Below are 22,255 nucleotides of genomic sequence, written 5' to 3' on the forward strand. Positions count from 1 at the left end.
AACTTTGTATTAGAAGTAGAATTTTTTTTTCCTGTAAATGGAAGGAACATCTGGGCAGACTCAGACGAAAACAGAATGCCACAATCAGCTTATAATACAAGCCAATTCAAATGGAAAGAGACGATTCTCAAAAAAGAAAACCCATTTTGAGAATAAAGGAACATACTCAAAACCTACAATTTATTCTTAATGATGCTTCATTTTTCATTTGCTTTATAGCAGCCTTCCACCCAAGGGGCAAAGATTGACAGACTACTCCTTAGTCCCTTAATTTTAGCTGTCCCCTTAACTATGACTCTGGGGCTGGAATGCAGAAACAGGACAATAAATCAAAGGAACAAAGAACCTTTAAAACTATAAGGCAGAGGGGAGAAGGAAAGTATGCTGAAAAATTCCCATCACATGCATCCTTAATAATTGATAAAAACTATCTAGTTTGCTGAGTCCACTTATACATTTTTCGAGACAGGTACATTTGTTCATTGTTTTCCCTGTCTAACTTTCAGCAACACAGAGTGCTGTTTCACATTTCCTCTTTGATGTTTTACTCTATCAAGTTATATAAAATTAGAATAAATTGGGTTTGGTTTTAGAAATATTCATACTTGCCATGTCTTCAGCACTTTCAAGACATACAATGTACATCTTTGTTGGCTTGAAGGAAACCTTCATTTAAATGTTATCTTTTAAAAAGAAAAACACTGATGCTTTCCTCGAATTTAGGGTTTCTCTTTAGATAAATCTAACACTTCTGGGACAAGCTTAATTTGCCAACTCCAAAGCATGAACACCAGTGCTTTTTAGCCTCTTGAATTGTGAGAGACCAGATCTCATTAGATTTTTTTTCTGATTTACATGTTTTATACTTTAGTAGTTGAACTATGTTTTATATGCGCTGAAATATGATAGTTAATTTCCTTTACACAGGCAATAAAATATCCTTGACCTAATAACTAGATGCATGCATATCAAGGCAAACAGTTGTCATCCTAGTGTTCATTACTATTTTATTTCTGTCATTATAGCATGGTTAAAAGCATAGTTAGGTCAGGTGGAAAGCTCAAGAGTGAGCTCTGGATGGTTTTTGGTCTTGGGAAGCTCAAGAATGGTTAGCAGTGCCTTGGAGTGGCCAAACTGACCTAGTTATTTATCATCTCAAGAACCTTGGCAAGACTATGTCATATTACAGGTTAGGATTAGTAAAATGATCATTGGACGGAACTGAGGAGTTGGTTAAGATTTCCTGCTACTAACTCAAAATAGGGGTGTTGAGGATGAGGAAAGATGCTCTGGAAATGATGTACACATGCTTCATTGAACTTTGCAGGAAACTAAAAATGAGCCTGGACTATGGCAGTGCCCATTCTCAGGCTTATTAAATTTAGGTGGTCAGGGAATATTTGTAAAATATAGATGGGGGTGAAGAAAGTTTGTCTAATGCAGTAGTTTTTGTGTACAGTATGTAGTTAGTTTCCTTAATTTTAAAAATTCTGTTCTTCCTTCTTAAATTTAGAAGTTAACTCACAATCTTTCTACCTTATGTATGTCATTAATATTGTAGTAATTGTATGTAAATAAGTAATAAGATATATAGAAAAGTAGCAAAGCATTTTTATGATTATCATCCATCTTTTATGTCAGAAGAAAAAAAATGTTAGCTCATAAATTCACTTTTCGGCAGTCTTTATTTTTTCCTTTTCTGAAAGCTTTAGATCACATTATGCCAAATCTCTAAACTTCTTTTTTCTTTCTTGTAATCAGATTCTCCATCTTCTTTCAACAATTCCCATTCTGTTAGCAGATGTGCTACATCTAAAGAGGATTGGTCTGCCTCTCTTATTTACAGTGGAAAAGGATTTGCTTATTTATCTTTAACATTCTTGAAGCAATTTCACATAAAACACTCAGTGATGATGGGCATGGCAATATTCAGGTGAGGCAAAAATGATTTGTTTTTCCTGGTTCATTTGGGAATGGTCATGATTCTGAAGAATGCGATTCAGGCTTTCAGAAAAAAACACCCTTTGTGTTTTTGTGTCTTTCATATATCAAGAATAAATGCCACCTTCACAACGAAGTAAAATGTTAACTCTCTTAAAATGCAAGTGTTATGATAACACAGGGAGACAAGGGGGGACTAAATACCCTGACATCTCCCTCCTCTTGAACTTAGATCTGCTGCTGATGACTCCCCTTGTCCTGGCTCCATCAGAAACTATAGGGCAGGGAGCCTAGGTGGGACACTGTAAAGATCAAATGCAGGGCACAGAGTCAGGCAGAGATGGATTAAATAGCAGATTAGACAATACTTAAAAGATAATTAGTGATTTAGAGGTAGGTCTGAGGAAATTACTGAGTAGCATAGAGAAACAAGGATTTGGAAAATAGGAAAGATTAGTTAAGTGACATGAAGATTGGAATGGAAAAGTGTTTTCTATTCCTAATGGGTGTCCTAGAGGAAAGAATACAAATAATGGGGGGGTGGTGGAAATATTAAAGGAGAAGATAATAAAAGGGACCATTATTCAATAACAATAGAAAACACATACATAGTATCTACTATGTGCAGGTTATTGTTCACAGCACTTGACTTTCATTAAGTTAATCCTTGAAACAACCTTATGAGTGGGTATAGGATGAATCCATAGCTACAAGAAACACAATAATTATTGAACAGTATAAATTAAAAATAAACTGACAATCAGATACCTTGTAGTCAAACTACAGAACAAATAAAAAGAGAATTGCTCCCTGGAAAAGAACCAGAATAAAAGAGTAATAACAATTAGGTTGGTAACAAAAATTTTAAGAACAGTGAAATAATAGCTTAAATGTATAGAAAGAAAATAACTATAAAGCTAGAATTAAGTATCCAGCAAAACTGTTTTCATGTATGAGGGAATCATAATAATACTTTAAGATAAAAACAGAATATTTACCATCAATAGAAATTCACTATAGGAACTTCAGAATGAACATACTTTAGGAGGAAAAAATTGATTCCAAAAAGAAGGTTAAGCAGCAAGAAAGAATGGAAAGCGAATTGGTAAACATTTAACTAAATTTAATCAAATGTTGTCTTTATAAAGTAATAGTAATAACTTCTAAATTAGAGTATAAAAGAAGATAAAATTAAACAATAGCATGTAGCTTGGAAGGAGGTTGACAGGAATCAAACTGTTGAAAAAGTTATATGTTTTGAAATAAGAGTGAAGAGTGACATATTCTGTTCATCAGTTGAGAATCTCGAAGACAATAATCATAAAGATTAAAATATAATATATAATATTCTTAAGCCAGTTAAAGAGAAAAGTCGTACCAAGAACCAAACAAATATAGCATTTCAGTCAATCCAAGAGAAAGCATGAATGGAGAAAAAATAGCAAAAGTGGAACTAGCAAAACCCAAACTGCTAGAAATAAGTCAAAATATTTATAATTCACGATACACTTAATTCTTTACAGTTGAAAGGCAGAATGACTGGTTGTATTTAAAAAAAAAAAAAATCAGCCTTACATTGAATTCCAGAAGCACACATAAAACCTAAGGAGACAGAAACACTAAAGGTTACAGTAGAAAAAGATTAGTCAGGAAAATATATTTTTTTCAGGAAAAATTGTTAAAAAGATGGGGTAGTTTTCAAAATAATTTTTAAGTAGCCTTCAGTAACTGTTAACCAAAAAGCATTATTAGGGATAAAGAAGTCAGAACATATGGTGATTTACCAATAGCTGTATATCAACTACTGTTGTATGCATGTAAGTATTAACTTGTTTAAACCTCATTTAAATCCAACAGGTAGGCAGTATTTATGTTTCCATTTTTTTAGGTGAAGAAATGGAGGGATGGAGGTTAAATAATTTGCTTAAAATCAGACAGATAGTAAGGAATAAGATTAGGATTGAAATCCAGAAGGCAATTTGTCCCCAGAGTCTATCCACCTAATAAAAGGCTTAGTATACTAGAAACTTTTAATGGCCTCAGGTATATAAAGGGAAATTTGATAAAACTACAGGGAGAACTAGACAAATAAAAAAAATGATAAAAAGATTTCAATAGCTTTCTAAATTATTAGAAGATTAAGCAGGTGAAAAATTCACAAGATGAAGAATTGAACAACACAATTTAAAAGTTTGATTTAACAGAAATTAATACACTCTGTGCTCTTTATCAAAACTTTTTAAAGGCAAGGATAATACATTTGTTATCTGCTGCTGACTAACAAATTATTCTAAAACATAGTGGCTCAAAAAAACATGATTTTATATCACATTTCCTGCGGGTCAGGAATTCAGGTATGGTTTAACTGAGCGCTCTGGCTCATGGTGTCTTTTGAGGTTTCAGTCAGGATGATGGTCTCATCTCAAGGCTTGACTTGGGGATGATCCACTCCAAAATCACTCGTAGTTTTTATCCAGATTCAGTTCCTCCTGGGTTGTTGGACTAAGGGCCTCAGTTCTTCCTGGCTGTTGGCTGGCGGCCTCCCTCAGTTCTTTGCTGTATAAGCCTTCTCATGGGTAAACTGATAGGAAGGTAACTGGCCTTCCTCAAAGACTAAGAGAGGCAGAATGAGAAGGAGAGTGGGAGGAAAGAGAGAAGGGGGAGTAGGGAGAGAAGCTAGTTACTTTATAACCTAATTTTAGAAGAGACAGCCATTCCTTCTGTCATACTCTATTTGTTAGAAGTGAATCACTAAGTTCAGCCCACCCTCAAAAGAAGGGGATTTCATAAGGGTGTGAATATCAGGATGTGGTGGTTATTGGGGACCATCTTAGAGGTTGTCTAGCGCAGGTTATAAACACAAAATACAGGACAGTAGTTTGGAGTGGGGAGAAGCAGGATTATAAGAGGAGCATAGAAACTGGTGCAACTGTGTTGGCATTGGCATATTTCTGAATTGAATGATTGAATTGTATGTGTCCATTTTGGTACGCTTTATAACTTTAGAGATATAGTGCCATTTTCTTTTGTATGTATCAAATATCACATATTTTTTTCAAAAAGAAAGATAGTGGTCATTTTCTGAAACAAAACAAATCTGTACCTAGTCAAGACTGACCCTTGATAAGTTTAGATTCTACTGAAAATTAACCATTGCATTTTATCTGATTTATGAGTCTTTGGGGAAGTTTGCTTCATTCCTCCATACCTCAGATTATATATATATACATTGGATAGTGTATTTTAATTCTATCTTTAAAGTAAAATGTTCATTAATTCATTTTAAACTATAGTTAATTCACATAAGCCTCCAAAATTTTCACATAAAAGGCACTCTACAAACTTATAAATAGAAAAAGTATTTTGTGGTTTTTTGCTCCCATGAATTTAGGCAAATGTGAGCTTTTTGCTTGAATTATTCAGGTAGTAAACTCAAGTCTTTGCTGTAAATGTGACCTCTAAATGTTAGAACTAATGCAAACAGAAGAACTTGGTTCCATCATTTTTATATGTAGCATAGTTCTTTCCTGCCCACCCCCTTGCCTCGTATTATCAGAAATAGAGTTTGATCACATGAATCAAGCTAATAACATTAGCTTATGACTGATTACCTGTCCAGTTTGGCCTCAGATGAAAATTCTGAGCAATTAGTTTTAATCTTATGATAACTCTCATGGGACTGTAAACCATTCTCCTTAATTTAAATACAGCAGTTTCCAACTTAAATACATATGCAATAATCAGGAAAATCTTTTACTGTGAAAAGAGTATAAGTACCGCAACTAAAATTTTCTACAAATAACATATTATATTTTTAATTAATTTTTATTGCTCCTTTTCAGTTAAGATAAACTATGCAGTGGTTCTTTGATTTTCAATTCATATATATTACTCTGAATGTCTCTTACTTGGTATTTCAAGAGAGCTGCATTGTTTGAGGCTAATTGAAGATTCTGCAAAAGTATACATTACAAAAATAATTTAAGATCACTATAAAAATTTTAAGCAATACAAATATATATAAGAAGTAATAATTAAAATCTACATATATCACCCCTCAGCTCTTGATCATACTTCCCTAAGGTAACCAATTTTAAAAATTTGATATCTCTCTTTATAGAAATTTTCTATTATTAAAAACATATGTGCATGAAAACACATACAAATTTTAAAATGAGAGTGTAGTATAATTATTGTCTAAAAATTTGCCTTTTCATATTTTTCATTTAATATAACAGCCATCTTTAAAAGATATAAATTCTGCATGACTTACTCTTTTATATGGTCTATAGAAATTTCATAGCTGGATGTATAATAACTTAACTCTTTTCCTATTGATGCTCACTTAAAATATTTTATTATTTATTTTTAGTATTAGAAACTGCCCAATAAACATTTTTGGCAGTGGAATTATTATTCTACTAATTAAAATAAATTATTAAAAGAGTAATATATCAGAGGTTATTATTTAAAATTTTTATGTGTTCTCTTAATTGTATCTTTCAGGATTTCCACTGACAGGTCCCCTTTCACACCACTGCTCTTTTTCTAAAAAAAAATTATTTATTTGTTTATTTTTGGCTGTGTTGGGTCTTTGTTGCAGTGCGCGGGCTTTCTCTAGTTGCGGCGAGCGGGGGCTACTCTTTGTTGCCGTGCACGGGCTTCTTGTTGTGGTGGCTTCTCTTGTTGTGGAACATGGGCTCTAGGTGCACAGGCTTCAGTAGTTGTGGCATGCAGCCTCAGTAGTTGTGGCATGCAGGCTCAGTAGTTGTGGCTCGCAGGCTTTAGAGCGCAGGCTCAGTAGTTGTGGTGCACAGGCTTAGTTGCTCCGTGGCATGTGGGATCTTCCCGGACCAGGGCTTGAACCTATGTCCCCTGCATTGGCAGGTGGATTCTTAAACACTGTACCACCAGGGAAGTCCCTCATAGCACTGCTTTTAATAGTGGATGTGATAATTCTTTAAATTTGGGTCTCAATGAAAGGTTACAAATCTTGATTTTAATTTTCAGTTAATTCAATTATAATTACATGTTAGCTAAAGTGTTCATAATAGTATGCCAAGTTCAACTGAAATGAACAGCTTAAAAATAACAAAGTTCATCTTAAATATTTTATCTCTTTTAGCATAAAAACTATAATATGGTAGTGTGAATATGTTTTCTCTGACAGTTTTGTAAATTATGATAAAGAATTTGTGTTTTGAAAAATGAGTAGCATCTTAATTAATTGCAATGTGGCTTTTGCAAAGAGCTTGAGGCCTAATTAGTTAAAATCTCACATATGTATTTTCAGCAGGAGAATTCTATCAGAAGCTACAAACTGTTTATCCATCTTGGTTTCAACCATGCTTGTCAGTTTCGTTTTCCCTGAGGGATGGGGAATGAAACAACTCTCTTTCTAGCAAGTTGTCTCAATAGGTTAGTTAGTGCTTAGCAATACAGATTGGCAGAGCCTGTAATCAGCCTGCCTATATGGGTTAATAAAGGATTTTTGTGTTTTAGTGGAAACTCAGTAGGTATTCATTTGGAAGACTATCATGATGTTCAAAACAATTAGAAATAGGATTCTCTCTTAATTCTTCGGTTTAACAGTGACTGGAAGGTAAGGTCACCTAAGCAGAGCTGACAGGTAGTGCTTTGGGGATCTTTGTTCTCTCAGGAGAAAAACACATTAGTGTATTTCTTGGCAGCCTCCTCCTTTTTAATGTGAATCTAAGACTGGAAGCATTTTAGAATATATTATGCTTCAGGACTTTGTCATTACCTGTAAACTGCCTTCTGTCTGCTCTAACCCTTTGCCCTTCTTGATTCAACCATATGGCTCTAGAAGAATTCCACTTCTGCTCTCCAGAGCCCAGCACACAGCTGTATGCCAACCCTCAAAATGAGCAGTTCAGGTTTTATGTTCTGGTAAGGTCAGTTTCCATTTCCTACAGCTGTTTCTTCTTTTATGGGGAGAAAAAGAAAACTAAAATATTTTTCAAAATATTTTTGTCACTCATGTGAGACATGATGCATTTTCTCTGAGAAGGTGCCCACATTTTCCACCAAGCTCTGTTGCTGCCTTGTGATTTTTTCTTGGGTTGAACCATTCTACTCTTCTTTGTAGGCTGCTGTGTAGGAAATGAAGTGGTCACACTCTACACAGCATCTCTGATGCTTTATTTATTTCACTTTGTAACACCGCAGGCAGGGTATGTTGATGGCATTACACTGAAAATGTCTTGAATCTTTGCTGTGGGGAGATAGGTTTCAGGTCAACTCCAAAGAAAGAATTGACTATTGTCACAAGAAAGGATTTGAAAGGAAAAAAAAAAAAAGTCCTGTTTATTTCCTGGTCCTCAGAAATTGCAAATCATCAGTGAGAATGCACCAGCAGAGGACACTGATGTGGCCATGAAGAGGTCAGAGTAGGGGGATGAGGCATCCTGCAGCTGCCTGCTCAATAAAGTAACATAGGAGGCATCATCAAGATCTTGCCTAGAAATGAATGACAGGTCTTGGTGGCTAAAAACACAACTTGGAGCCATGGAAAAGCAAATCCTAAGAATTTCCTTTGATTCAGAATCAGAGCCCTCAACCAAGAGAGGAGCATCCCAGCTCAGGCAACACTGAACCAAAGCAGTAAAGGAAATGCAAATGAAGATCCTGAGATCTTAGAATGAGAATCTAAATTAGACCATAGCAGTATCTCTTGGCCACACTAGCAAGGACAATTCCTTGGTGAGCAGGGTTTAAGTTTGATATCAGAATCTATGTATGTTTGGTCTATTTATATTTCTGTCTATCTGAGGGAATTGGGAAATAAAGTGGAATTATTCTCACTATAATGATTGTGTTCAGTAATCCTTAATACTTTTCTCAAGTTCCTAGTGTCTCAAGTCAATGACTTTCCAGGTATTGTCATATGTAAGACATATAACTGGGGGGACCCTACTTACATCAGATAAAATTATGGTTCCAAGAAGGAGAATATCCATTATCCTTCACTTACGATTATTTGTCAGTAACAGGAAAAAAAAAAAAGAGGTATAATTTTGAAATATCTGAAAGTACTGGCTATTTTAATTGCTAGAATTTTCCAAGTTTAATGTTTGTATGAAAAACAAAAGGTTTTCTGCTTACCTTAATACTTCTCACAGCAATTTAAATCTCATAGAGATTAAGTCACCAAATCTTCAAATGCAACTCATCCCTTACTAGCACAATGGGAATTGTTAACTGCAGTCAGCCAAGTGGCTGTAATTATTGATTAATCACTAGGTGTAAGGAAGACTTCTAGGCTCACAAGAAAGACTGTTGTGTTAGTGAAGCAGTTTATTTTTGAAAAATGTCGTTTGCATTAAATATTTAATGTGCTCTCTTACTAAATGGTCGTTTTGCACTTCTTGCGTGTTACCTGGGAACTGAGGATCTAGCACCATCTGCAGGCAAAACTCTGCTAATTTCATCTGGCAGTAGAAACAATTTTTAAAAACTTTACAGCTGAGTTTGAAATTGTTTTCACAATGATGGACAAGACTGTCCTTACAAAAAAAATATAAATTTAAATGTCATCTAGTTTGTCTGCCCTTTCTTTTATTCTCACGGAACATCCATAGTTGCTATTTAAGGAGTAAATAGGAGGTGTTATCAGCTTAACCCTGGCAAACCACTTAGAATCAGCTTGGCACACATGGAGCTCACAAATTTTAGTCATTATATGCCTGCCACTTTTAGCCTTTTTAGGCTGGTTCTGAATAACTGTTTGCCAGAGTTGATTTAAAATTTGCACTCACTTATTTTATCTTGCTTTTAATGTACATGTTGTTTAATCAGTGCTTTTTAAAAGTAAATTCTTTCTTTAATCAGGGAACAAGAAACACCAATATACAGTAATCATTGAGGAAGTAAAATAAAAAAAATAATAAAATAGGGGAAGTCTACCTGTCATCTTTTCCTCAGCTGGTTCCACATATTCATTTTTAGCAACAAAAAACATATAATAAAACCCATGCACTGGGCATTTATTAGATGACAGTCATTGTGAAAAATTATTTATAATTATCTCATTTTAAATTTAAAATTACCCAGTAATCCTCTGAAGTAAATATTATTTATTCCTATCTTACAAATGAAGGAATTAAATATAGAGGAAGGTAAATCTCTCTATGCAAGTCCCTATAACTGGGAAGAGGTGGAGTGAAGATTTGGGGTTGAATTAAAACCTAGGTCTTCCCAACACTAGAGGGCCAAAGAAAGAATAAGAATATTTGATAACTCAAACATTTCATTTAAATGTTAACATGAATAAACACAGAATAGCCAGGCATATTAAGGTTTAAGACCTGAATTCTTTTATGGAAAATGACTTATAAGGTAAACATTGAAAGTTACACATTTTAAAGTACTTTTGCTTAAAATCTTGAACACTCATTATCTTCAAAATATTTTCCAAATAGATTTTGGTTAAAAAAATGTTCAAGTTAATAGATGTGAAAATATAACCGAGAAGTAAGAAAAAATTAAATTTCTTCATAAATTTATCAAATTACTTGTTTTTCAAAACTCACATTATATTTCTAAAACACTACTTCCATTTTCACGAGTCATTAGCTTTCATAAGGAGTGCTTTTATATAAAATCTGTAAACTGTAAACCATAACATTTCTTCATTATTAGCATATTCAGGTCCATTAAATCTATTATAAATGCATAGTCTACTGATTAATATTTTAATTGTAGCTTGGGATTCTTGGTGTGGATCTAGGAAATATTTATGAAGATTTTAAAGTATTGGTTTAGACATTTCAGAATAAATCCTTGAGCTGTTATAACATTTTAACCATAAAAAGTGTACACTGAAGATCAACTTAGTAAAGCTACTAATAAAATTGCAATATTGTATACTCAGCAAAGGAGGCAGGAACAGTTTAAAAATTATAGCTATTTCATTTAACTGTTTTTGTAGGAATTTCAATTCTAATTATTAACTTAAAAAAATGCACTTTTATCTAGAGTACTTTTTTCTTTCTAGTATTCATATTTTCACAGCAGCTTAAAAATTTAAGCACACACTAATTGTCAAAGGTTTATTTTGCATTTATATTTCTGTATTTTTGGTAATAAAATAAAACATAGTAAAACATGTTATATTCTCTTAAATGATTCTTTAAAACTACCTTTCAGCAAATATGAAATGATAAAATCTCTTTGTGACATTGAATGCTATTACTTAAAAAGATTCTTATCAAATTTAGCAATAATTTTATTCTAATAATGTCTTACTTTATCTTATAATTTTAGACATGGCTTAGAAATGCTTAGTCTTTCCACTTAAAAGAACAAAATGAGTTTTGTAAACTTACATGATTTAAAATAGGCATGTTCAAATTAAAATGTTTTTTGGAATAGATAATGAAAAGTTTGAGGTCAAATATAAGATAGTAGAGAAAAGGAAGTTTTATAACTCTAGTTAACGTGTAATTATTTTCATCTCTGAGACAGATCTTTCAATTATTTGTATATTCCCTGTTGACATTCCCACTTCCTCAACAATCATGTCATTTAAATGTTCTTTTATTAAGCATCCAATTCTCTTTTGATATTTATAGAAGGATTTGATTTTGTGATAGTTTCTCTCTTGCTTCTGCACCAAAACAGATCAAGGTACTGAAAGAACAGATAAATAAAAGACATTTTCACGTAAACACAATGACTAAGTAAGTCTTTTAAAACACCCAATTACATTATTTCTTCCCCTCTGTCCAGAAATGGTACAGGTCAGAGCATCAGAAAGAGTAGAGGTGAAAAATAAACAGATGAAACTAAATATGATGTTTTATCAGTGAAAAGTATTAGCTTTATCTCTGGAATACGGTCCAAAGCAATAAGATGCAGAACTTTTATTATGTCTTGTGTTAGCTCACTTTCGTCCCTTTGGCACCACTGTCACTTCCTTCTAAGGCTAGGGTCTACATTTTCCAGAATCCCCTTCTTTGTGTGGTTCTGGGTTAGAGTTCACCAATGAAAAAAACTTTCTAGAGAGTTAGAAGATGGAAATGAATAGGAAGCCATTATTTTTTTAGAGGTGTTTGCAGCTGGATGCTTGGAAACAGGCTGACATCTTCATTCTCAGTCTCTGACCTTCAGCAGCTGCTTTCTGACCTCTACCCTGTCCTCCCCCATCTCTACCCCAGCTCTTCCAACAGTCCTGAGAGTCCCTAATTCCGCATTAACACTTTATATCTGGATACATCAAATGGCTTCTGTTATGCTGACTGATCCATGATAATAAAAACACCATCACAGTAAGGACTGGGAAAATGTTCAGTTTATTAAATATTGTGAATGTCAGGAATATCAGAAACATCGTTTCAATATGTAAATATCAAATTACATTTCAAAGTAAATTTTTGATTATCTGGATTTCTTCTTTGCTTTTCTCTAACAACTAAGACCAGTCTGTATTTATTAGTTTCTTCAGCCTTTAAAACAGCTTTAAAAATGATGTTCAAATAAACTTCAAGTAGTTAACTTCAATTTTTTCTGAATAAAAATTTCCATTCTTATACTTGATATTACTCAATGGTGTTTTATCTGTAGTAGGAAGAGGGAAATCAAGTTTCAAAGAATATTAAAAAACCAGTTAACTCTGACTCATTATTTGCTACTTCCTTCCCCGTGACATGATACATAAAGCTCTTTCAGGTTCTGTGTTTGCCACTAGAGACTAAGTACTGCTTTCATAAAACAGAGATCTAATCAAGATCATATTTCAATGTCAAAACAGTTGTGACTGAATGGAGCTTGGATACTACATGACTCCATCTTGGCAGAGTTACATTCAAGAAACATCCATGCTCAATTAAACCAAATAAAATTTTTTATATCCTTCAGGAAACGACTTTTGATATTCATAACACATTGCAACATTTCTCTCAAGTCTCTTTGCCCATCATTGTCCTTCTCCACCTCTCTCTATTCCTCTATTCAATGCAACTACCAACGAACTTACATAGTATTTTCTACATACCAGGCACTGTTCTAGATACTTCACATATATTAACATATTTAATCCTTACAACAACCCCATGATAGGTGTTACTATTAGCTCCATATTACAGATGAAAAAAATTAAGGGTCAGGGTGGCGTACCTTGCCCAAGGTCACAGAGCAAACAAGTGGCAGGGATATGGTAAGTACATTTAGCAGCTAGGCAGCAAGTTATGAAACCTCTCAAAGCTGTTCATCAACCCACCCTCTTTAGCACCATCCTTCCCCATTTCCTCTTTATTTGTGTCTTTTGTTTCTAGCCAGTAATTCTTGGTCTCTTGTATTGAAATTCTAGCAATCCATAAGAACTTGGGAGAGCAGGTTATAGTAAAGCAGGACTTGTGGTCCTTGGGCTAGTCTTTTTGCTTTGTTTTCCTTCTCCTTCCCCATGACCTTCTGTTCTTCTTTCCTTAATATGGTTCCAGATGCAGTCTCAGAAGCAACATTAATGGGGATGAGGATGATCTGCTATTAATCACATGAGGAAGGATTCAGGCAGTAAAGAAAGGCATAAAAATAGAATATAGAGAAGTAACCTAGTTTAGTCTGTCAAAGTGGAGTTAAAAGCTTTTGAGGTCATAGGGTTTTCTGTGCCATAAAAATCTCAAATAAAATAAAAAAAATTATATTTAGGCTGCCTTCAAACCCAGGTAACTCAAACTTTTATATTTATTTTTCTCAACAATAGCTGATCAAATAGTTAGTCAATAACTTTTGTTTCCTAGTTTTCAAACCATAGTACTATTATAATCTTGTTTTTTTCAAAATGGGGGACATATCCTTACAGGATGAACACCAGTGCTAGAAGAAAAACATATATATACATCCACTTTGCCTCTAAGCCAGACTGATTCAGTATCTTGCTTCGGGAAGAAAATTCCTTATCATTTTTCAAAATATAATACTCCAGCATAGTTTGATATTCATGACCCTTGGGTTTTTTGAAGTGCTAAATAGCATATAATTGTGTTTTTTTTTTAAAGATTTTTTTTTGATGTGGACCATTTTTAAAGTCTTTATTGAATTTGTTACAATATTGTTTCTGTTTTATGTTTTGGTTTTGTGGCCACAAGACATGTGGGATCTTAGCTCCCTGACCAGGGATGGAACCTGCATCCCCTTCACTGGAAGGCGAAGTCTTAACCACTGGACCATGAGGGAAGTCCCTATAATTGCTTTTTAAATTAAATCTAATACAGATTAACTTTAAGAAATTTTTGGAGAGTTCTGCTGCAACTGTTTTTTTGTGTGTGTGTGTGTGATCGTTAGAGTCACCCTGGTATATGTAGGAATTAGGACAGAAAAAATATCTTGGTTATTGATATTTAGAAATTTAAGATTGGAGACCTAAAAAATTCAGTTTCATTTTATAAGTACCGATATGATCACAGAAACTTTTAAAACAGATGTTTACATAGCACTGGCCTTGAAAGTTAAGTGTGGGGCAACTTCAGAAACTGCAAGAAAGCCTTTCTTCTTCCTTTGCTTTCTTGATTTTCCAAATACAAATAAATCCTAATTGTAATGATATGAAGAATTTTTTATTGCTTTCCCTGAAATGGATTTTAATAGGGAGTAAATGAAGAGAGAACTACTATCAGGGAAAAGAATGAGGATATTCAAGGCTTCAGTGGCATATGATCCACTGAAAATGTTTAGAAACACGCACCCACCAAAATCAATGAAGTCGTGATTCATTGATATAAAAGTGGGGAATTTTTTTAAAGGGTGAAGGTGGTCTTTTTACCTAGTATTTGACCAAATATAAATTATTAATGTCTTAAATTCATATTGTGAGATATTTGCTTTCTTTCAGCTCTCGTGCCATGATATATTGCATTATGTTTAATGGTTGTTATCTACACACTGAAATTCCTTAAGTGCACATCAAAATTTTGAATAATAAGATAACTCTATAATGACACAAGAATGATGTTACTTTTAGTTTTGGGGGCAAATAGAAAAATCTTGTATGTTTTCTATTTTGGAAGTAAAAGAAAATAAAACATTAACAGATAGGTAAAAATCACTAAGTAGAATATCTGAGTAGATGGCGTATGTCGATATCTAACATATACTTTGTTTAAAATGTAAAATACCTGTATTTTCTTTTCACATTTGACTCCAGTATATCCAGTGCAGCAAGAACATATGTTGGGGAGTACGCATCTGCCTCCATAAAGACACTTTTGACAGCAGCTTGCTACAATACACAAGTTTTTACAGTTACCACCTTTTGACATAAATGCTTGTGACATATTCTATTCCAGTGGTCTGAAGCCATTCAGCAACTTGACTATAAAAATAGTCATAAGAATCTGTGAATGACCAATTGCACTCCTGTATTTCTGCAGCCAGCGTGCAAACACACACATACATACACATATCAAAAGACAAAACACCCCCAAACTCAACACAGCAGTTTCAGTATTTTATAAAGATATTATTAAAGCAAACAAAATTTTCATTGGCTACATTTTAAAGTATTTAAAATACACCTTTTTGTTTTCTATAGAGAGAAGATTCAAATCAGTAATATATGATAGCATTCATAATTTGCTTTTTAATGAAAATTTTTTTAGCAAAAATTTAAAAGGGACAATTCAGTACTGACCAATGTATGGAAAAACAGACAATTTTATATACTATCAATGGAAGTTTAATGTGAAACAACTCTATTGGAAGCTTCCTAAAGATCTTCACACTACCTGTACTAGAAATTTCTTCTTTAAAATCTCTCCCTATGCAATTTTTAAATACCTGTATCTGTTTATCTTTTGTCTTTTCTTTCTTTCTTTCTTTCTTTCTTTCTATCTACCCACCTACAGAGAAAAATGCTTATAATAGTAACAATTTGTAAATAACAGAAATGTTCAATATGAGAGGAAAGGTCAAGTGAATTATAGTATTTATATTATGGAATTTAACATATCATTTAAAATTACATCTTTAAGGACATGGAAATGCTTTTAAGTAATATTGACTAAAAATAGGAATATAAAATTATATACAATACAGTTATTTTTCATGGGAGAGGTATCTGTTTCAAGAGCTCATATTGGAAGCTTGCATAATTCAAGAATAATATTCCCTTTAATATAAATGCAACATTGAAAGGTATGTTTTCACCAGAGCTATTGTGTATGGCTGAGCAGGTTATGTAATGTACAAGGTTCCACAGCTAAGGAAGCACTGTTCATATCACAGACATCATAGATTCAAATGTTTACTACAACAATTTTCCAGAAGATGGCAGTAAGACATCTTTTATAAATAACATCATCAATATTTAGACTGTTTCCAGACAGATGGAAGTAAAGCATTTTGAGGAAGGGGACTTCAAAAAATTCACATAAAGGTGCAAGGTGCAAACACAAGGTGCAAAAACAGGGTGCACATCTTCAGGCTGTGCTCAGAGTACCTTAATCCACAATTACTGGAGCACATTTCCACATTAATGTGCTTTTAGCATCTTATCATTCTCTCTCATGTTCCATACAAACTCTCTTCAGAATGAGTAGCTCAAACTGAGGTTGCTAGTTCTTTTTTCTAGCATTTTATCCCATCTAACTTTCAATGAGAATTATTTATTTTTGAGCACATAATTCTTATGTAAGTACTAGTACTTAATGAAGTCTTTGAAAATATTTTCCTAGGATGAGAAATGTGTAAATTATAATAGCAATTACTAATAAAATAAAGTCTAAGAGTCATAAAAATTATATGCAGAATCTCTGATACATGAAAAGCAGAGCAGGTATTTCTAGTAAAAAGGCACAGTCATTTTACAATTGTGCTATTTCAGTTTACAATACACTTGGATCACCAGTTTTGATATTATGTAATTATTGAGCATTTGAAAATATTTTGAGGAGATTTTCCATTTTTCCCATTGAATTATTAATCTTTGTTAATATTTTAACATGTTATTTCAAGTTTTCATAAATTTCATAATTGCATTAAATTTGATTTTCCTTTATACCCTGTGATCCCATCTATGTAAAAATTTATGACTAAAACTTAGCGGAAATAACTAAAATGCTAAAATCAAGGCAGAAACTGATTCTGGGTGGTGGAATTTGGAGTGATTAATTTATAAAAACTTTTTCATATTTTCTATAATTTCCATGATAGATATATACCTACCTTATAATATGGAAAAACATTTAAACTTATATTAAAACCTTCTTTATCCAATTCCCCCTTGGATGAAAATAGTCAAAAGATACAAACTTCTAGTTATAAGCTAAATAAGTACTAGGGATGTAACATACAACACAATAAATATAATTAACACTGCTATACATTATATATGAAAGTTTTAAGAAAGTAAAAGTTCTCATCACAAGGAAAAAACATTTTTTTCTGTTTCTTTAATGTTGTAGCTGTATTAGGTGATGGATATTCACTAAACTTATTGTGGTAATTATTTCATGATTTATGTAAGTCAAATCGTTATGCTGTATACCTTAAACTTATACAGTGCAGAATGTCAATTATATTGCAATAAAACTGGAGGAAAAAGAAAGATCTTTTAAAATAAAAAAAAAACCTTCTTCAGTCCACCTAAGAGAACTTCACTGGCAACCCACAGATCGTAATTTGGAGTTATCTGTGTCACACAAAATATTAATATAATATACCATACTTTCTTTTTTTAAATGAGTATAGAAATGGATGATATCCTTTTATTTCTAGAACTCTCTTTTTAATGGATCAGCATGCTGGGACTTAGTTTACCCTATATATTTCTCCTAAAGCTATACTTTGTTTGATAATTATAATAGATTCAAATTCAGAACATAGACTAGAAAGCAAATTCTGTAGCCTTATGTATTTGACACTGCTCCTTCCCATGTCGTAGGACAATGGCATATGCTAGGAGCAATACACTCACCACCATTTTTACATTTCTGAAAGCAGATAGCTGCAAGTAGAGAAATAAACAAGTTAATAATTTAATTTACTAGTCAAATCCTATCATAAACCATAAAAATTTTCATTAAAAAAAGAGAAACAGTTAAAAATCAATGATTAAAGGATCTTTTCCCTTAAAGCTTTTCCCCAATTGTTAGACATTTATGTTGCTTCTCATTTTACACTTTCGCCAATACGTTATAATAGCTGCTAATTTTAAATAATAATTTATAAAAAGAAAAAAAACATTTGAATGAGGAGAGCTGCCATCATCTCAAAAGCAGTGGTACCCCATCTCAGGAGGTTCTGAATTGGCCTGAGATGGGACCAAGGGATCAGTAATTTTTTAAAAACCTTCCCCTGACTCCTACTTAAGACTGAGAGACCAGGACTTAAAGACTTGTCATTTATCCTGGCAACTGTACTGAACAGACCGGAAAATACAGGATATCCTCTACCTCCACTAACCTGAAAGGATGAGTTCAGAGAACTTGGCATTTCACCCTTTCTCTTTCGAAAAGATATATTCTAAAGTAGGAACAAATAAAAAAAATAAAAACAAGGAAACAGAAAACAAGGAAAATGCTCTTTGTCTGAAATTCTGCTTTATGTTCCCATGTAGACTTCAGCATTTTAAGAGTATTTCTCTTACGTGTGTTGCACTGTTTCCCTGTCCAGCCAGAAAGACAAGAGCAAACACTTGGTCCCACGCACTATCCTCCATTAATGCATATGGGATCACAGATACCTTAAGGTAAAGGGATGAAATATCAGTTCTTTGATATCAATAGTTTTGCTGTTTAATATGTTTGCTTTACATGTAGTTGGCAAACACATTTAGTAGTGTCTTACTTTTTTGGCATCTCCTACCAGTGTATCCTTGAGGACAGGCACACACGTTTTTTCTCATGCAGTGACCCACCATTCTTACAGGGAGGGTGACAGATAGCTAAAGGAACACATGACAGCAATCTGTGAATATCACGCATTCAATTATTATATATTACATATTGCATCATGTGCTTATATCTGTGGGGACATAAGGCAGAGAAATGTGTTATTAAAAGATCACCACTGCAAGTCATTAAAACCGTCCTTTCTAAGTCATAAAATACAATGCTTATAGCTGTAAGTTGCTAGTGGGTTAGCACAATTTGAAATGTATTGGTGAATTATGAAATGTGTTGTTCATAACCAGTGGAGCCTTCAGTATTAGAGTGCATATAGAGTGAAATGACCTGGGAAAAACCAAGAAAATAAGTCAAAACCAAGCTCAAAATAAGAATATCTGTTCCTGTGGAAATTAGAAAAACTCAACATTGGTCACATGATGTTTAGAAAAAACTTTGAAGTTAACTTTTGGATACCTACTCAGGTCACGAAGGCAGAGCTTTATATGTGACTTATTCCTGTGAATGCCTGGCGAAAAATCTTTTTAACAATAAATCTTTGGTTTTGTCAGGAATATTTATTGGATAATCCTGAATACACTGTACTAGTATCTTCTATGTATATGATTCTGTTCCATGGAGTTCAGAAGTTAATGTTTATAATCTTTTATGAGAGGATTTTTATTGCTTCATATTTCTTACTGATATGACAATTAAATGCGGTTATTTAAAAAGCAATAATACATAGGCAAACCTGCCTATACATTTTTAATTTAATTTTCCTTAAATGATGGTTAAGTGGATTTTAGTTTGTGTTTTAAAAGTGAATGTCAAACTAACTGGTTTTGGTAATAGGGCCTTGGTAGACAGACTCCCCATTTGAATTGAATTAGATCCATCTTTAATAGCTGCTTTTTAAATTTCCAAACACTAAGAAAACTTCAACTGATTTCAAATAGATTTATAAGTGAAAATAATGAAGTACTTACGTATAAAAACAATATTAACTGAATGTTTCAGCAAATGGATAATTTCCACTATTTTAGACTGAGCCTTTTCTGGTTAATGATTGAGTTTACTTTCTCTGGCATTTTTATTGGTACTTTTTATTATGGAGAAATGCTCTTACATTTTCTGCTTCTTAATCTTTATACAATTTAAGATTATTTCTATTTATTAAGAAAGGTGTATTCTTTCCATTACAAAAGCACTATGGGAAATACCTGTGGTTAGAAATTTAAAACTTGAAAAGAATAAAAGACCCTTTTGTAATGGATAGCCTTGTTATAATCAATACTCATCTACTCTACAAAACTTGAGTGTAGAGATAAATACTACATGTATACAGAAAAGTATATATAATTAAAGTAATATAGAGAAATGACATAAACTTGGGCTCGGTCATGCCCACCCCAATCACATTTTAAGAAAAGGAGGTTTAGGAGAAAACCCACTTTCATGTATATATTCATGAGATTCTCCAGGCCTCAGATGGATCTTCCACCAAACTCCAAAATGAGCCAAGTAATCTGGCCTCACTTTCTGTATGGAATGGGTTCATGGCATTTAAGGGATGAAGGAAACTGGAAGATATATTTAGTCATCTCTCCAGCCACACATTTTAAGTCTTGCTTATTAATAGAGTAGTTTAACCTTTCATGATGTTTCCAGCTCAGTGTCTATCTTCCTCTTTTGAAATCCTATAGAATACACAGAATATACTCCTCATATTACTTTTAACCATATTCTGCCTAATTTTATTCACTGGCTTTCCATGTGTATACCATCTTCCCTTCCCTTCAGTCCCTCACAAGGGGATGTGATCTAATAAAAATAAAGATCATGCATGTTTTCATTTCTTCTGCACTTTCTGTAACATGTCTTATGACAATAATACCATTACTTAATGGTAGCTAGCCATGTGCTGACTGTACTTGCAGGTGGTCCACTGTATGTGTCATTTGCACTTGACAGCAACTGTCTAGTTCAAACTTGAAAGTAAAGAAGTCAGGCCTGGAGACTATAAGTAAATTTCTGATATCCATGCCACTAGGAAATTGTAGAGACTGCTAATTCCAAAAACTATAACATGACATATGTTCATTAGATAATTTTTAGTTCAATTTAGTAATTTAGAGTCCCTGCTTTACCCAGTTATATCATTGGCATATACATTTTACAGAACTTTTCTTACTATATCTTACGTCTACTGCAAATAGCATGATAGACATGCTTTTTATTTACCTCCTTATATTCTCCACTCAAAACCCTACCTAAAACTCTTAAACATGCATTTAGTAAGTCTCCTAGTTTCCAAGATTTGCCTTAATTTAGTCTTAACTTTCCATTTTCATAACCTAGTTTCTTAACAGAAATCTGAACTAGAAAAACTCATTTGTGTGCTCAAATTTCTAGTATTAGAATGATGGTTTCTTCTCTACATTAATTTCAATCTCAGAATCCTAGCTAACCTCCAAGTTAAAAAAATAGGAGTGCAAATCAAACTGTAACAAGACAAAGAAAATATATATTTTAGGAGTTAAATTATGACATATTCTGACATGTTTTATACTAAAAATCTCTATATTTGCATACATTCAAAAATATGAAGATGCAGAAGATACATTTAAAATTTCTTTTACTGACATTATTTCATGCCTATGTGCTCAACTTCAGGTCATGCCCATTATTCTGAAAAAACTTGTAGCATTAACTATGAAGGAAAGTGTTAAAATAACAGGCCATGAGGGGGGAAAATGGTACATCTTTATGTCCCCATATCACCTTGCACAGTGCTGTGCATAGGTGGCTCTTCATAAGTGTTTAGTGAAACTAAAGCATGAGAGATCATGAGATAACAGTGGACATTAGATTGACAGTAAATCAAAAATTTTTGCTGAGAAGGCAACAAAAATTACATCATTTCACATGAAAGACTGCAAGAGAACTTTGCTTTTTGTTTCACATCTTGGTCCTACAAATGTGCCAAGGTCGTGAGCCTAACATATGTTGAATAAATAAACATTTTACATAATAACTCATATATTTCTGTGAACTGGTCATTTGGTGCCCAAAACTGCAACAGCACAAGAATTAGAGTAAATAAATAGCATCTTCCCTTTGAAACTTATCTTGTGCTTAATCAGAGCTCTGTTTGTGTCTAACTTTCCCTTTGCCTTTTTATTTATAAAGAAAGAGTAATTACCATTCTGACACTGTGCACCAAAGAATCCATTTGGACAGAGGCAAGTGTTTGGCTTATTACAGGAACCACCATTGAGGCAAACCGGGTCACACAAAGCTAATGAACAGCAGGAGGAAGAAAGACCATAAACGTTTTGTTATTTAAAAAAAATGAAAGCTGTACTGAAGTACAAAATGGTGCATAATGAAATATTTTATTTTCACTGCCAGTAAAACCCATAGTTACTTAGACTTTGCCAAACATAAGAGAAGAGAAATAACTGGATAAT

General features: G+C 33.2%; 1 protein-coding gene across 1 annotated transcript in view; it reads right to left on the reverse strand.

Annotated features, from left to right (window-relative positions):
* Positions 1-14,681: 14,681 nt before the first annotated feature.
* Positions 14,682-22,255, reverse strand: part of VWDE (von Willebrand factor D and EGF domains) — a 35,240-nt gene continuing 27,666 nt past the window's right edge. The window contains 6 exon segments of the mRNA XM_089917090.1: positions 14,682-15,236; positions 17,820-17,902; positions 18,545-18,640; positions 18,745-18,811; positions 18,813-18,841; positions 21,988-22,083. Coding sequence (XP_089773216.1) covers positions 14,955-15,236; positions 17,820-17,902; positions 18,545-18,640; positions 18,745-18,811; positions 18,813-18,841; positions 21,988-22,083 — 653 coding nt within the window. The 3' untranslated portion in view covers positions 14,682-14,954.

This window comes from Delphinapterus leucas, chromosome 9, assembly GCF_059928025.1.
Source record: "Delphinapterus leucas isolate spDelLeu-1000000601 "Yukka" chromosome 9, BTC_Dleu_Yukka2, whole genome shotgun sequence".
Classification (NCBI taxonomy): Eukaryota; Metazoa; Chordata; class Mammalia; order Artiodactyla; family Monodontidae; genus Delphinapterus; species Delphinapterus leucas.